General features: G+C 37.5%; 1 protein-coding gene across 1 annotated transcript in view; it reads left to right on the top strand.

Annotated features, from left to right (window-relative positions):
- The window catches only part of LOC126093962 (uncharacterized), a 127,643-nt gene that overhangs the window by 99,663 nt on the left and 14,531 nt on the right, over nucleotides 1–13,449 (top strand). The window contains exon 6 of the mRNA XM_049908760.1: nucleotides 11,199–11,476. Within this exon, the coding sequence (XP_049764717.1) occupies nucleotides 11,199–11,476 (278 nt within the window). The remainder of the gene's footprint in view (nucleotides 1–11,198; nucleotides 11,477–13,449) is intronic.

Below are 13,449 nucleotides of genomic sequence, written 5' to 3'. Positions count from 1 at the left end.
ACAGAACTGTGAGCTTCAGATGGTCAAGTGTTTAGAAAAAATAGCATTAATGGCACTGGTCAGGTGAGACGTGAGCCATCTGTATTAACACTTAACCCGAAACATCTCTGAAATGTGCGTAATTAGAAACATGCAGTCTCTCAGACCACCTAATATTTTATGTCACAGAACTCCACATCAGTTGACAGAAATCAAGGAAATAGCCAGTTAATTCATGTTATAAGTAATGATACTGCATGCGTGATATTGCGTGAAGAGTTTGACAGAGCACTGAAAGACCTGAGTCGATACAAGGCCCCTGGAGTAGACAACATTCCATTAGAACTACTGACAGGCTTGGGAGAGCCAGTCCTGGGGAAACTCTACCATCTGGTGAGCTAAATGTATGAGACAGGCGAAATACCTCAGACTTCAAGAAGAATATAATTATTCCAATCCCAAAGAAAGCAGGTGTTGACAGATGTGAAAATTACCGAACTATCAGTTTAATAAGTCACAGATGCAAAATACTAACACAAATTCTCTACAGACGAATGGAAAAACTAGTAGAAACCGACCTCGGGGAAGATCAGTTTGGTTTCCGTAGAAATATTGGAACACGTGAAGCAGTACTGACCCTACGACTTATCTTAGAAAATAGATTAAGGAAAGGCAAACTTACGTTTCTAGCGTTTGTAGACTTAGAGAAAGCTTTTGACAATGTTGACTGCAATACTCTCTTTCAAATTCTGAAGGTGGCAGGGGTAAAATACAGTGAGCAAAAGGCTATTTACAATTTGTGCAGAAACCAGATGGCAGTTATAAGAGTCAAGGGGCATGAAAGGGAAGCAGTGCTTGAGAAGGGGGTGAGACAGGGTTGTTGCCTATCTCTGATGTTACTCAATCTGTGTATTGAGCAATCAGTGAAGGAAACAAAAGAAAAATTCGGAGTAGGTATTACAATCCGTGGAGAAGAAATAAAAATTTTGAGGTTCGCCGATGACATTGTAATTCTGTCAGAGACAGCAAAGGACTTGGAAGAGCAGTTAAACGGAATGGATAGTGTCTTGAAAGGAGGATATAAGATGAACATCAACAAAAGCAAAACGAGGATAATGGAATGTAGTCGAATTAAATCGGGTGATGCTGAGGGAATTAGATTAGGAAATGAGACACTTAAAGTAGTAAAAGAGTTTTGCTATTTGGGGAGCAAAATAACTGATGATGGTCGAAGTAGAGAGGATACAAAATGTAGATTGGCAATGGCAAGGAAAGCATTTCTGAAGAAGAGAAATTTGTTAACATCGAGTATTGATTTAAGTGTCAGGAAGTCATTTCTGAAAATATTTGTATGGAGTGTAGCCATATATGGAAGTGAAACATGGACGATAAATAGTTTGGACAAGAAGAGAATAGAAGCTTTCGAAATGTGGTGCTACAGAATGCTGAAGATTAGATGGGTAGATCACATAACTAATGAGGAGGTGTTGAAGAGGATTGGGGAGAAGAGAAGTTTGTGGCACAACTTGACTAGAAGAAGGGATCGGTTGGTAGGAAAAATTCTGAGGCATCAAGGGATCACCAATTTAGTATTGGAGGGCAGCGTGGAGGGTAAAAATTGTAGAGGGAGACCAAGAGATGAATACACTAAGAAGATTCAGAAGGATGTAGGTTGCAGTAGGTACTGGGAGATGATGAAGCTTACACAGGATAGAGTAGCATGGAAAGCTGCATCAAACCAGTCTCAGGACTGAAGGCCACAACAACAAACAACACGTAAATTTAATGCTTTTCAGCCCATATAAACATTTTGTTGTTTAAATTATGTAAAATAAACACGAAATGTCACAAGTACATGCAGTCATTCAGTGTCTAGTTTCATATGATTTTCACCAACGTTATACCAGTTAATATATTCCATTATACATAAAATATAGCAGAAAATGCAAAAAAAAGATAATAATCAACTGAACTGAAATATATAAATGACATCTCTTTTGCACAGTTGCCACACATCTTTCTGCTGCATTCCAGGCAAACTGGGTGACCACATTTGATGCACTTATACACCATTTTCCTCTTCTTGGATGCAGGGCACTTCATACACATGTTCCTTTTGTCCATTCTACCACTTGGTATGTCTTCGCTTGATTGCTGAGTGTCTCCCAGAACTTTGTGGATCATTTCCTTGATATTTCTAGGTAAAGTTTCAGTTTCCAGGCGTCGTCTTAGATGTGGCTCTATCAGCTCCATGGCCAGACTTAAGGTGAATTTGAGACGCGTTAGCATGGGGTTTCCTCTGTAGCACAAATACAGAACAAAACTGTTCATGCAACTGATGTTTACAAATGTGGTAAAGACTGTCATTGGCCAGCACCTTGTATGTCTGTTTGACGAATAATTGGCACATTTTGTGTCAAGCAAATCTATTCCACATTTTGTTGCATTGTAGTAACAAATAATTTCTGGCTTATTTTTTTATGGTATCATTTTCAGTGGCATGGCGCACTGAAGACATCAGAATTACTGCCTTGTTTCTCTTAGGAACAAATGAAACCAGTGTTGTATTCTCAGAGAATCCACATAATGCTGACCCAACTGGCCTACTTTTATCAGCATTGTTCTTTCTGGCTGTTCCTACATATGTTAGTCCTCTCTTTCTCAGCTCACAGATGAGTTCTATAGATGTAAAACAGTTGTCAGCGGTAATGTTTCTGTTACTTCCTTCTGTTGTTTTGCACTGACGTAAGACAGCCTGAGCTGGTTTGTCAAGCTTTTTCTCTTCTTCTGTCAGGCCACATCCATCACTATCTTTCCCTGAATATATGTAGGCATTGAAGAGGTGAGCGGTTCCAGAGTCTGCCAGGCATATAACTTTTATGCCGTGTATGGCTGGTTTGCTTGGCATATAAAAGCAGAAAGGACATTTTCCCCTGAATGGTACTAACATTTCATCCACTGTAACGTTGCTGAGAATTGAAAATGAATTTCTCAAAAAGTTTGATATTGCAGCAGCGCGATCTGACTTCTTTCTTTCGTCTCTGGTAGTCGCATTGCCAAGTCTCAGGCTGCTCAGAAGTATTTCAAAGCACTTTGCTAGCATTGTCACCAGAAATATAGGATGACCTGTCAGATCCTTTTCAAAAAGAGACAACATATCTTCATGAGATGATTTGAATATTGATGTCATCATTAGAAGTCCTATGAAAGCTTTGATTTCAACTTTGTCAGTATCTCTATAATTGGACGGTTTAGTTGTTTCCTGCAACTTTGCCCTTATTGTATTCAGTGGCGTGTTTGTATGTAAAACAATTTCATCTATCATGTCATCATCAAGTAAATTCTCTCATATTTGAGATTTAGTAGGACTTTATCCCAAACTTCGCATTTTGGCTGTTAGGCCAGGCATTCCCTCTTTCAGAATGTTGTGCTCTGGGTGTTCTCATTCCAACAGGCTCAGAATGTTCCCATTGGAAATTATTTTTACCATAAAATTACTGTGTTTGCTGTGAGGTATTACCTGTAGTATAGACCGCTCCAGCACTCCAGGGTCTTCTTCCAATAAAACATTTTCTTCACTAGTACCACTCTCTGTTTCATGGTGACTATCACCTATCACGAAATCTGGATCATCATCAGAATTGTCAAATGTGTCATCATTGATCCCATTTTCCTCTTCATCTAAATTCCGTAATTGCACTTGCACCCAAGCTTCCAAATCTGGATTAGCTGCAGATGTGTTACTCTTCTTAGAAAGTCGTTCCATGTTATACCTGAAATATGACAAATTCACGCATAGAAGAAGACGCTATAAAATAACAGCCACTGAAAGTAGAATATGTCATAAATAGAGACATGCGGTCCATTGGACCTACCGAATTCTTGTACGTAACACGAAACATGCGGTATCTCAGGCACACAACTTCGCACACTCCTCTAGACAATACTCTGTATGTCTTCACTGACGAGTAAAACAGACTGTTGACTGATGCTTTACACGTGGTAAGTATTGCGGCGAAGGTACTGGGAAAGTGAAGCCACACTTTTTTGCAGTGCTGTCACACTCGACATTTAAAATAAACGAAGGTTCTGAGAGACCTATGTTTCGGGTATTTAACATAGTTGTCAGACAGCAGTTGGTGCAGGAAAAGAGTACTGAACGAAAATACTTAGGTGGTGTCGTCAAGTTGTCTTGTGGACTTTCTTAATTTTATTTTCAATTTTTGTTACTTATACTACACACAAACTGAAATAATGCACTATATATTGTATGTAAAAATATTTTCATAAAAGAAATGAGAAGAAAGCCGAAACAAAATTTGGAATTGCTAATAAATTTCCAGGGAGGAATTGTAAATTGTACACGAGATATTTTTATACAAGATTAAATACGTTTATTAATTTACTATGAACAGAAGTTTCAGAATATTCAAAATTTCTGGGTGTGTGCATTAATGAGAAATTGAACTGGAAGAAACACATCGATGGTCTGCTGAAACGGTTAGGTTCAGCTACTTATGCTGCTAGAGTTATTGCAAATTTTGGTGATAAACATATCAGTAAATTAGCCTACCATGTATATTTTCATTCACTGCTTTCATATGGCATCATATTTTGGGACAATTTGTCATTAAGAGAGAAAGTGTTCATTGCTCAAAAGCGCGTAATTAGAATAATAGTTGGATTCCACCCAATATCACCTTGCAGACATTATTTAAGGAACTCAGAATATCCACAGTAGCTTTGCACTTATGAAATTTGTCATTAATAACCCATCCCAAATCAAAAATTACAGCAAAGTGCATATCTGCAACACTTGAAGAAAGGAAGAAAAGATGATCTTCACTGTTCTGGTTTAAATCTCACTTTGATACAGCAAGGGGTGAATTATGCTGCCACAAAAATCTTTAGCCATTCGCCAAATAACATTAAAAGTCTGACAGATAGCCAGCCAACATTTAAAAGCAAGTTAAAAGAATTTCTGAATGACAAATCCTCCTACTCAGTAGATGAATTTTTAGATTTGAAGTAGTAACTGAAAAAAACATTATTTTGTGTAAAGAAAACTTATGTTAAAGTGACACATTCCACATCATTACAAAATGTCATATTCATAATCTATAGAACAAGGATTAATGTATGTATGTAGATGATTTACATGTGGTGGAGTGATATTTATAATAAAACAGAGGAAGCAATCATTTCCTTGGCATCTTTTACATGTTATAAATGTCGCATTTTTACAATTATGTAGTTGTTTTAAAGTTTCTATAGTAAATCATAAAAAGCTCTCTCTCATCACACACATTGCACACTTTGGCAGCAAGCCATGCATAATATGTCATTTCATCATTGAGCATAAGCTGGTGATGTATAATGGAAAGTGTTTTTATACAATATTGTCAGGGTGTGATTTCTTTTGCTTTCTAGATAAGATGTGATCAGTTTTTAAGCTTTTTCTAAAATTCTTTACAGGGTTGCAGTAGCTACTGAGGGCTGTTGGAAGATCAAAATGAAACTAATGGAATATGGAGGCCCTACACTTTAATTACAATCCTTTCTTGGACATATTTGCAGAGTCCTCATGGTTGCGATACCATATTTTGCTTTGCCTCATCTTTCCATCCTTTTATGAAAGTATTGATAAATGCAGTAATTGATGATTATTTTGGTTTATTTACAGTTTACACAAGGTAAAAATTGAAAATGAAAACTGTTTCTGCTTAGGGACACAACCCCATGACTCTCGGATTATTGTTCTACTGCACTCTTTCTGCTGCACCAATTGCTGTCTGGCAACTATGCAAACATAAATGGCTCATGCCTCTCCTGACCAGTATCAAAACTGCTATTTTTTCTAAATACTTGGCCAACTGCAGTCCACACATCCATCATTTTCATTTCTGGCCAAGCTCTGCATATAGCATAAATTTGAATGAAATCAGTGATGATGAGGTGGTGTGGTTTTCTTGTCAAATATCCATATTGTAGCTCTTCTGTAACATCTGATGTGTAATGGCAGATTTTTTGGATTTATCAGTTTAAAAATGTGAGTATGCTTGTAGTAACAGGTTTTGAAAGTTTTGGCTGTTTGGTATATACAGAATATATTGTGATGGCTGCATGTAACTTTATATGTACTTGGTTTACTAAACTTGTTAAAGAATAGGTTTGTGACATGCATCTGTGTGTGTGTGTGTGTGTGTGTGTGTGTGTGTGTGTGCGCGCGTGCGTGCGTGGCATGCGCGTGCACACGCGCATGCATGTGCATTTGTGTGTGTGTGTTCTTCAAAATGATAACTCTCGTTTCGTGCACGGTGCTAGATTGGGTCACCATTGATCTTGCCTTTGAGTGCTCTTCCAATGGAAATTTATGTTCTGCTAAAGATTCTTCTGAATGCAGCCTACTTGACAGATTAGATTTATTTAAGATTTATACTTGAGTTGGTCTGTGCTCACAGTTTTCTGTACATATTGATGGTCTATTTCTTAACTGTGTTAACTGTTAACTGGTGGCACCTAAAGTACCCTCTACCATGCACCATAACAGGGTGTCTACGACCCGGGACAACTGGGAGATCCAGGAAAAACCCAGGAATTTTTTCATCCAGGAGAAAACCGGGAAAAACCCGGGATTTTTATTTTTTTAATTCCGGGAATTTTTCATTGTTTTCTTCTCAGTTAATTTTTTGTAATTTTGACTGGTAAGAACCAATACTCTAACAAAGGATATTACTGTATCCTGTTACTGCAGAATAATACTGCAGCAATAAAACATAAACGAGAGAAAAAATGAAAATAAATTTAAGTTGCAAAGGAAATGCGCCATATACAACAACAAAACACAGTACTCATACAAGTGTCTGCCAACAGCAAAATGTGTAAAAGGCTTTAGGAAGACTATGCAATGCTTCGTAACAACAAATTGCATGATGTCAGAACTGTTAAAATTATATTTGTTTTAGCAGTTACGAGTGGGATCATGTGCATGTGCAGTTGAGTAGTATTTCTTCCGCTTCTGGCTACAGAAACGTGGCTGTTGGCTGTGTAAGCAGTCACAGCACCAAAAGGGTGGCGGGGGGGGGGGGGGGGGGGGGGGGGCAGCTGGGTGCTACTGGGAAAAATTTTACTGGCACACCCAAGCTGCCAGATTCATGATGCATGCACAGCAGCCGTAGCTCTAGGCGGGGGGGGGGGGGGGGGATTCATTTTCTTGAGGAAAAAACCATGTTTCAAAATGCGCCTAGCATCCTGTGCCCTTTGGTCTATCGATTATTCGTATGACTTTGAAACGTGTCCCTGTCGGTTTTTGAACATTGTTGAACACATTGTAAGTCGATTTCTGAATGAATCATAAGTTGATTTGGGAATGTGTGCATAGTGTACGTGATGTCTCTATCAGTGGAATCCTCATCACATCTAGAAATAAACTTTCCTGCAGACAAAAGGGGCTATACGAGGTGAGCAGAGTATAGCCGAACGAAAAAAAGCCAACCACTGTCTGATTATGTGGTTGATTGGTTTTGCGAATGATGAGCGTTGTTATGATTACCAGCGAAATCCATAGATTCATACTACCAGAGTGAGAATAAACGACTAACAGGAATAACAGGTAAGAAAGATTACATATTATCTTCTCAGTGTATCCAAGAAAATGAAATTTTGACAGAAATTTTTTGGCCAGATCGCTATACTAGTAAGGACCAGTTGTACAGTCTCTGGCTAGCAGCTGATTTAAGGTCTATTCTGGAAGTAGTGCAGAAAACGCGTTGTACGAACACATAACAATGCCTAACTGGAGAATAATCGCGGGATAACTAAACTGGTGATCCTGGCAGAGTTAGTGAAGTTAACCTGTGAATAAGCTTTGACATTGGCAGGAATAGATACAGAATTAGTCATGACAAGACTGTTTGTTAGAATGAGGAAGGAGAAGAAATGGGGACATCACTTAAATTATGGAAGAATATGACAATTCCAAATTTATATACAAATTTCGCACTATTACTTTTCGATCTCATGCTTGAGAAACTGGAGTGTATGAATGAAGTGTAAAACTATTTCCTAACATAAAGCTTTTTGCGTGTAGTAGGCCTAATAGGCATTTGATATTGGTACTTTGTGAATTATATTCTGCTATGCTATAAAAATGACCATTTGTGCCAAAACAGTCTCGTTTATTTGGCTTTTGTTACAATTGCTGCAGTATTAGAAAGGCCTATTTTATCTATCAGACAGTGACAAAACACACGTAATCAGGTCGAGAAACCACACCAGTCTTGGGTCCTATTTGTATTAACAGATTTTTCAGTATTAGACAGCGACATTTTGATTTTTCATGTAGCAAAATACTTGACGAACTTTGATGAGGTAACAGAATCTTTCACAGGAAGGTAAGCACGCCATGTAAAGCTGTAGCAAGATTAGAGAGGAAAAATTCTAGGAGCTAAGGATTGAAGAAATGTGTACTTTCTTGCTTGTCTCTTTTCTTTACTGGTTTTATGTATCCTATACTTTATTTTATGTCACACAAAGCAGCAAGTTGTTAGCTAATAAGGAATAAAGAGTGCAAATTTTCTGAAGAGTTAAAAAAAATAAATAAAAATAAAGAGGGGACAGGATGTCAAACCGGCCGACTGGAAGCAGGAGAGGCACTATAGGACATTTTAATTTCCACTGTCCTGAATATAGTTTGATGGCATCCATTACAAAATATACACGTTTCAATTCCACAGACTGAAATACAGTGACGTGCGATAGAGGAATGCTGTGTGAAGAGGTGTGGCACTGCACTTTGGCACACTTAAGATCAAATAACATGTCTTGCAGTTCCTCGGACACTTATGTTTTATGTATCAGACTCTTCAGAAAGATGTGCGCTACAAAATGAACATATTTTTGAAAATTCGATTTTTTTTTAACTTTTTGACATCCAATCTTAAACGTTCAAGTGACACCACTATCTGCTATTGCCCCGGTTTGGAAATATCGTAGATACGGGGCTGATTCGTAGAGCAGTCTGAGTTATAATAGGGAAGCGGGTAGTCTCCATGTGACCCGTGTTTACATTTAGTGAGTTTGCTGTTTCCTCTATGTCTGCTGCACTCACGTCAAATGAAAACAAAATTGATTTCTGTGGCCGGGTGGTGTCATGTGGATTAAAATACATTTACGTAATTATGGAAGACTAAAATACTTTATTATTTCAGATTTTATTTTATTGCCACCTTTCTGACAGTCAAGCATTAATTGCCAGAACAATGAAGTTTTTTTTATCAGTTTGCTGGAGAAATTTTCTTTTATTAATCTTTTCCGCTGAGGCAGTCAATATATTTGAAACGAAGTGTTTAATTCCACACTATTGGCTAGTTTCAACTGTTCGGTGCATTTCAAGTGTATGTTTTCATCTTCTAGCACGTATGGCATTATGCCATAACAAAGAATCAAACGTGAGATAGCAAAGTACTGGCACTCAAGGAAATTTACATTCCAAAAACCACATTGAAAAGCTTAATATCAGGTCGAGGCCTATTTCACTGGGAATCTGGGACTCGTTTAAAAATCAGCTCTTTGATGACAAGCCATTTAGAAGAATTTAGATCACATATTTATGTTGTTATTAAAAAAATGTACTGGCACATTTGTGTGATATATCTTAAAATGGAATACACGCGTAAAAGGCCAACATTATATGTGAAAGCTTAGCCTCTCTTGCAGCATATTGGCCTTAGAGACCAATATTATAAGTGAAAGCTTTGCTTTTCTTGTAGCAGCCTTACATATATTAATTTAAACCATTAACTTTTCCTGTTCGAGCTACTTAACAGTGATGTTGCTATTGGCTGACTATACCATGTGTCGGAAGCTCTGAATATCCGCTGTCATCGACTGGCGAGATCACGTGACATGAGCTATGACTGGCTTACAAGTACGCATCGCAATCTCAATTTCAGTGCTTCGGAAAGTAACATGTGGTGTGTGGTGGAATTCAAATTTATACTTTCGTAATACGAAACTGTGCAGCGTACATGTTGCTGCACATCAAACTTTCCAAAAGGTGTTTTTTTCCCCTGAGTTTTGTTTTATAAAGCACCAGGAAATTCTACGCCCGTGTATAAAGCCATAACCATTCAAAGGATTGATAAGTTAAACAGTTCGGAGAGAAAATATACTGTCAGTTTACAGGGAAAAACTATGTTTCCACCCGGGAGAAAGTGTATTTTTAACCAGGAAATCAGGGAATTTTTTTTCCTTGTGCACATATACACCATGCATAAGGTAGTTTGTGAAGTAGATGTAGGTGTAAATGTGAATATATGGTCATGCATAGGAAATTATTTTGTTGTCTGCATAATGCTGTTGTGTGAACTAGATGTTCCTGTGGAAACCGCTGAACCTTTTTTAACATGGCAGACAGACACAACAAAAGACTATTGAAATGCCTGCATGTTTTAAAGCTGGTCATCAGAAAGGGAATGTCGTGTGTCAGTAAATATGAGATAAAAATCATTGACTGCAGTATTGTGTATTTTGTTTAAGAAATGTTCATCGATCCCATTAATAGCAGGATGAAATTCAAGAAGGCAGGTTACGAGACTTCCAAGGTGCAATTCCACGATAAGTTAGTTACAGTATTAACTATGATCTTAAAATTATTAAAAACTTAATTGCAGGAAAGATTCCAAGGTCATATAATAAAAGGGGAAAAAGTGCAAAAAGTAAATAAATAAAATATTGCAGCAGAAAATAATGACAAAATTGTCGCTGTAATAGTTTTCATAGTTGGTTAATTTGTAGGTATGAAGACCCCTGTAATGACTGAAACCAGCTATCAGAAATATAAAAAAAATTTGTGAACTAGAGTATTTTATTCAGACATTTTGAATATACAGATCATTGTAGTGTCTTCACCACAGCATAATACCACATTTAGTTCTATTAATTATTTCAATTCCTTTTTAAACATTGAAAAACTTCAGTTGTGCAGTTCCAAGAATTTTCCAAATGGCCATGCTAAAATATAAATTCTCTGTTGTTCAAGGTGTTGAAGATTATCATCAAAATATTGAGCTTAATATTTAAACCAATATGGTTAGAATATAGAGTATCTTTTGTGTGTGCTCCCAAAGACATTTGTATTATTTTTTTACCAGATCTAACTTAAAATGTGATTTGATAACCATTATTGTGAATTAAGAAGAAGAATTATGTACTTACAGGGAACATGGAGAACTGTCCAGGCACTGTCAACAATATTATACCAGAAACCAGCATTAATGCTGTGATTGCCTTACTGGCTTATTATCCGGAGTTAAAGGATGTAAATGAGATGGTAATAAAGAAAGAGATTTGTGCTTGTCTTAAATTCTTCTGGGGTCTGATGCTTCTTCATAAATTCAGCACTGTACATCCATCAGTGAGCTCTTACAAGGAGTTTCTGGACAAAATCAAGAGGAGTGTTAGCTCTATTGACCCTGATGATGAACAAGCAACTGAGGTAAGGGAAACATAAATCAGTATTGCTTACAAACAAATTTCCCCTGCCACAACTCCCTGTTACAACTCCATATGCATAGGTAAGTATCAACTTATTACACTAGTGTGCAAAACTTTAGAATGAAAGTTACTTTTGCATGATATATCGCTGCCAAGTAACATAGCTCGGTGATTCTTGGACTGTACAATGAAAGAACTGTTTCAGTACAGTACAGTTACTGAAAGAAATACGCAACGAGATGAACAGAAACAACATATTATTCAAAGACAATAATTATACTGAAGTCACCACAATTCATGATGAACCCCTGGGCATTACAAAAGATGGGACGTGGTCCTTAATGTGTGTTATCTTATATTATCTATCGTGGCTAGTAAGTGAGACATTATGTATGCATTTTTCGTATGGCGAAAATTTGAACCTGCATATTTGTGACTTGTTCAAACAATTTGCTTTCACACCTTAAACCATCAGATTCAAATGGTTCAAATGGCTCTGAGCACTATGGGACTTAACATCTCAGGTCATCAGTCCCCTAGAACTTAGAACTATTTAAACCTAACTAACCTAAGGACATCACACACATCCATGCCTGAGGCAGGATTCGAACCTGCGACCGTAGCAGTCGCGCGTAAACCATCAGATATAAAAATCAAATGCAATACCCTTTACTCTGCTTTCAAATACATTGTGTGTTATAACTATTCCAATACATCTACATGACTGTCTGTAGTGATCCACTCTTGCAAAGTGCGCAGGAAAAACCAGCACTTAAATCTTTCTGTGCAACCTCTGATTTCTCTTATTTTGTTATAATGCTCATTTCTCTTTATGTAGATGGGCACCAACAAAATACTTTTCACATTTAGAGGATAAAGTTGGCAGTTGAAATTTTGTGAAAAGATCCTGCCACAATGAAAAGTGACTGTGTTTCGATGATTTCCATGACAAAATCTACATTATTTCATGATAATACAAAATGAGCTGCCTTCTTTGAACTTTTTCAGTCCCCTCCATCAGTCCCATCTGGTTTGGATCCAATACTGTGCAGCAGTACTCCAGAAGGCGGATCAGTGTAGTGTAGGCAGTCTCTTTCCATATACCTCGGCCATATTTTGCCAATGAAACACATTCTTTGGTTCACTTTTCCCACAACTTTATCCATGTAATTGTTATCCAATTTAAGTTATTCATAATTGTAAGTGAAATATACGTGTGTGTATGTGTGCCGTGTTACGATTTTTTGGAGGAGCTTCTGGCACTGTCTAGTGGGAGAAACAAAACACTCCAGTGGACACAGGTTCCTTTCACTGCCGTATAGTGGTGGGCAGGAAATCGCGTATGAAGTCACATATATCACAATAACAACTTTACAAAATCTAACTGCGATTTCAGTCACAGTTAGCAGTTGCAAGTAGCATTTCACATTCAACGCCGTGAGCCATCTGTTGGCCGAATTATGTACTGCTTTCTGCGATTTCAGTGACAAGTCGCGGCTAGAAGTTGCAAGTAGCAACTAAAAAGCACAGTTAACAGTGCCATCTGTTGGCTAAAGTTCGTACTACGCTCATCTCTGTGACACGCTATCGAGTCCAACAGCGATTTCCGTGACAAGTTGCTCATTTAACTTTACAACTCTGTATCTCAAAATGAACAAAAATGGACTTGTACCACTATTGAAATAAGCCCTTCATATGCACACACAACACATTGATCTCGTGAGGCACAAGGCTCTCATAACAAACTATGTTTCAGAACAAAGAATGAAACCACATTCTTTCAGAATATAATGGAAAGTGTCAAAGGAAGCAGGCAAATGATGCAGATGGATGAAATAATTATACAGCATTGGAAAACAGGCTATGGTCCACAAACACATAAGGGCTGTACCGTGTAGCTTTATTTAGAGTAATTTTAATTCTTACTGTAACTGTAGTATTCAATTCAAAGATATGCACTTGAGCTCATGTGTT

This window comes from Schistocerca cancellata, chromosome 1 (genome assembly GCF_023864275.1).
Source record: "Schistocerca cancellata isolate TAMUIC-IGC-003103 chromosome 1, iqSchCanc2.1, whole genome shotgun sequence".
NCBI lineage: Eukaryota > Metazoa > Arthropoda > Insecta > Orthoptera > Acrididae > Schistocerca > Schistocerca cancellata.
This window is presented reverse-complemented; position numbering and strand designations above follow the sequence as displayed.